This window comes from Helianthus annuus, chromosome 4 (genome assembly GCF_002127325.2).
Source record: "Helianthus annuus cultivar XRQ/B chromosome 4, HanXRQr2.0-SUNRISE, whole genome shotgun sequence".
Taxonomy (NCBI): domain Eukaryota; kingdom Viridiplantae; phylum Streptophyta; class Magnoliopsida; order Asterales; family Asteraceae; genus Helianthus; species Helianthus annuus.
Window position 1 is genome coordinate 206,852,376 of NC_035436.2, and position 4,735 is coordinate 206,857,110.

Sequence of the window (4,735 nt, forward strand, 5' to 3'; positions counted from 1 at the left end):
CTAACCAAATCAATACCAGCTGAAACAACACCAATACCGGTACAAATATTGGTTTTTTATCGTTTTCAATTAACGTAAAACGCATTGCTATGCCGAGCATGAGTATCATGTTGGTAGTGTAATGTATCAAACTGATACTGACCAAAAGCCGGACGCAAAACACAACACAGGAAAATCCAACTAGTTTCTATCAAGTTATGCACCATCATATGAAGAAACTTTATATTATTTAAAAGGGTTCAATAAATTGTGTTTCTACACGCGTCAATGCCTTAATACATTTTATTATAAAAAATAAAACAATATTTATCCATACAGTAAGTTACTAAACTACCCTCACTCACTCTACAATCCTTTCAAGCATCGTAAACATCCGCCCTTTACCACCACCGCCACGGTGGTTTCCGACATCATCACCACTACCAGTTGATCTTGATGACATCATCTCATCATCATCATCACAAAACACCAAGGGATCAACCCGTTTAACACAACACCCACATCTCACCTTACCACCACCGTTACCCATAAGCGCCTTACCAGCTTTGGCCGCAAGCGAAGCCATATCCTCCGCCATCAACCGCCGTTTAAACCAACTTTCCGGCAGCTGAAAGTAGAGTTGACCGGGACGAAGCTCCTCCTCCCCTCTCATGGCGGTTACATATTTATCAAAGTCTATCTCATCGGCGTTGCAAATAAATGAGCTGAAATCATCGGCTAACGGTGGTGCCACCAGGAACACCTTCACCGGCGATGAGTATTCTCTAAGTTGGCCGTCTAAAAGGATGAGTTTGACGGTGACGGCGTTGGAGTTGCCGGAGTAGCATGAGGTGCATATGCCCATGTTGATTTCATTATGCAAGAGTGAAGAAATTTGTTGTTTATTTTATAATGGAACATTGTAAATAAGTTGTTTTCTTTGACGTCGTTATCGACGTCGTTTTGGCTGATTTATATGTTTTGGTCATGTCACGGCATCTTTTGGGTCATTCATATCTTTCATTGGTGATATGATAAGATACGTGTTATTATTAAAAATTTAGAAAGAGGACCGTAAATATCAACGATTATGAAACTGGACCAGAATAACCAACCATAGATATTTGAATAAATACCATCCCAATAGACCGGAATCGGTTTTCAAGTTTCACTGGTTCGAAACTCATTTTACAAGTTATCAACTTGAATGTATTCATGTTATGAACTTGTTACCTTGTTATACGCGAAACTCAACTTGTTTTTTTTCAAGTTGGGCTATTTTTTTAGAATTTTTTGCATAAATAGGTGGTTTGAACCACAAAAGAGTGTTATTAGGTGGGTAAACATTTTGTTTTCACATTTAGGTAGGTTGTGGTTCCATACAGCGACTTTCATGAAGCATTTCTGCCAAATATCAGAGTTTCTGCAAAAGCTGCACAAAATGTTGAAGGTTGCTGTTTGATACAACGACCTTCTGAAAGTCGCTGTATCAACTTGCAATGTTATAGAAAGTCGCAGTTTCATCTTACAACCTTATTGAAGGTTGCTGTTTCATACTACAAGCTTAATGAAGGTTGCTGTTTCATACTACAAGCTTATTGAAGGTTGTTGTTTCATACTACAAGCTTATTGAAGCCTAAAATAAACAAAAAAAATAGATTATCAAAGTTGCATTACTAATGTTACTCAACCTTAATTACATGAAAATAACGCGGTCAATGATTTCTGCTTTAGAATTATGTTATTTTTCTAAACGTTCTACTCATGTTATTCTACTAAAATGATTACAAAAGGATAATACTGATCAATGACTATGTTCGTTGATCCTATACTCATTGTTGGGGAGATATGATCCTTTTATCGTCATTGTTAAAAACATATTTTTACACCTCATGACCCGACCCCCACACTGAAAATAAATTTGGCCAATATTTTACGAGGCACATGCCACTATACAATCTTCAATACATAAATATAATGTCAATCAACGACTTCTATGTTAAAAATGTGGCGATATTGCCTAGCTCATGCCTTTGTAAAGAAAAAAAAAGATTTACCATTACCAACTGATACACAATCAATATGGACGATACACGAGTCAGTAGTCACAATCATCATGTAGATATAAAATATAAAATATAAAATTCTAACTCTAATTCCTAAATTTGTGATTAAGCCTTAAAACGGTTTGTTAGTTGTAGCTAGACCTGACAAAACAAGCCTTAAATAAACGGTTTCTTCTTCCAAAATCTCATTCGTATTTATATTCATAATCTATTTTTTGTTTATTTAAGGCTTCATATTTTATTAATTTTGCAAATCCATGTAAATTAATAAAGTTGTTCCATATTCTATTTTTAAATTAGTTATATAATTATATTTGGTAAGGTTGCTGTTTCAAACAGCGACCTTTGGTAAGGTTGCTGTTTCAAACAGCGATCTTATGAAGGTTGTAAGATGAAACTGCGACTTTCTATAACATTGCAAGTTCAAACAGCGACTTTCAGAAGGTCGCTGTATCAATTTGCAACCTTCAACATTTTTGGCAGCTTTTGCAGAACTTGCCAGATTTTGCAGAAAAATTCATTGAAGGTCGCTGTATCAACTTACAACTTACCTAAAAGTGTAAACAATATGCATGAGCACCTAATAACACTCTTTTCTTGTTCAAACCACCTATTATTGCAAAAAAAATCATTTTTTTATTGTTTTACGTTACACAATGCATATTTAATAATAGGGTAAATTACTTTTTGAGTCCCTGTGTTTTATGTGTTTTAACTAGTTGAGTCCAAAAGCAAAAAGTTTAACGACCTGAGTCCCTATAAGCAATTTTTTAACCATTTGAGTCCATTTTTTGGATGTCTGTTAACTGTGCCGTTAAGTCCCCCCACGTGCAGTCCACGTGAGGGGTATTTTCGTCCATTTAACTTCCCCTGCCTGTCTTTATAAATGTTCCCTTTCATCTTCTTCCAAAAAACCCTAATTCTTCAAACATGATCTCTCCCTTTCATCTTCTTCCCCAAAATTAAAACCCTAGATCTTCATCATGATCAATCAGGTTGTATGCGCATGTGGCTCTGCAACTATCATTCGAACCTCGTGGACTGCAACAAATCCAGGGAGGCGATTCCATTGTTGTGCAAGAGAGGTAGTTGATTTCATATAAAGATCCACCGGTAAAGAACCCTAACTCTTGTGTTTTATGTGTTGCAGGGAAGTAACTGTGGGTTCGTAAGCTGGGCTGAACCTCCACTATGTGCACGAGCAACAGAAATCATACCTGGATTACTAAGATCCATTAACAGTCATGAAGAAATGGCAAGAAAAAAGGACCTCGAAGTGAAAAGGTTGAAGATAGTGTTAGGGGTTACCTGGGTTTTGTGTGTAATGTATATGGTGTTGGGATGAAAGTTGTACCCTTCTTACCCCATTGACTTTTTTTTGTCAAAATTATTGTAAATGGTTAGTGGGGATGTCTTTTGTACCCAATATGATGCTAATGAAAAGAAGTTATGTTTCGCCTATCCACAAGTTACGTTTTCGCTATCGGACAACTTACGTTTTGTCTTGTGTTTAGTATAACGCTAATCAAAACAAGTTACTTTGTGTTTGTCTATCGGACATCTAACGTTTTGCCTATCGGACAACTAACGTTTTGCCTATCGGACTTTTTCCATTACTAAACCAAGTACCAAAGTAAAAAACAATTACTGGAAAAAACAGACATGGCCTAAACAAGACATGGCCTAAACAAAACATGACCTAAACAATAAGACACATTACCTGGAAACAAAACTGATGACCTAAACAAAAACACACATTACCAAACCAAAAGACACTTCAAACATTCAAACATTACATAAAGTAGCATCCAAAAGTACAATATCTTAGTTAAGTTACCAAAGTTTGCATAACATTACATACTAAACCAAAAGACACTTCAAACACTACATAACAAAAGCATTATATGTCTAACAAGGTAACAGTCTAAAGATCAGCACTTTGTGAAGCAGTTTGACTAGCCTTGGCTCCTCTTCCACCCCTGCCACCTCTACCAGCCTTGGCTCCTCTTCCACCCCTGCCACCTCTTCCAGCCTTGGCCCCTGTTCCACCCCTCCCACCTCTTCCAGCATTGGTTGTTTGAGTCTGACCTTGACCTGCAGTTTGACCCTGAGGTTGAGCTGTTGTTTGACTCTGAGCTTGAGTTGCACCCTGACCCTTGCAGCTCCTTTTATTATGCCCAACATTCCCACATTTCTTGCAAGTTTTAGGCACTCCTTGCCTTGTCATTTTCCCCTTCTTGTCTATCATAAGCTCAGAAATCTCCACCTCTGACTTCTTCCTTTTCTTCTTGGGCCTTCCAACTGGAGTATGATGAATTGGAGGGATAAGGGTTGTTGGGCATTGTAAAGGTGTCCAGTACTCTCTCCCACTGATAGGTTCAATTGTGAGCATGTAAACATCCTTCCAGGTTTGAAGCCAATAAACCTTATCAACCCATGACTCTAAAACACCTACATTCATACCATTCCTTGCCATATCCCATATGGCAGCTACACCATGTTTACATGGCATACCTGTTAACTGCCACTTTCTGCATGTGCAGGTTCTCTCATTAACATCTACCTTGCACTGATCAGCATATCCACCAGTAACCTGGAATCTACCCCTACCAGCCATCATCACTGAATACTGACTTGCATCAGCCTTGATTTCATCAAACACTCTTGTAGCATATGGAGTCAAAGGTCCA

The 4,735-nt window shown here is 37.7% G+C and overlaps 1 protein-coding gene across 1 annotated transcript; it reads right to left on the minus strand.

Annotated features, from left to right (window-relative positions):
- Nucleotides 1-205: 205 nt before the first annotated feature.
- LOC110938271 lies at nucleotides 206-874 on the minus strand. Its single transcript, XM_022180733.2, has one exon. The coding sequence runs from the start codon at nucleotides 842-844 to the stop codon at nucleotides 341-343; it is 504 nt and encodes a 167-aa protein (XP_022036425.1). The 5' UTR covers nucleotides 845-874; the 3' UTR covers nucleotides 206-340.
- Between the last annotated feature and the right edge of the window lie 3,861 nt (nucleotides 875-4,735).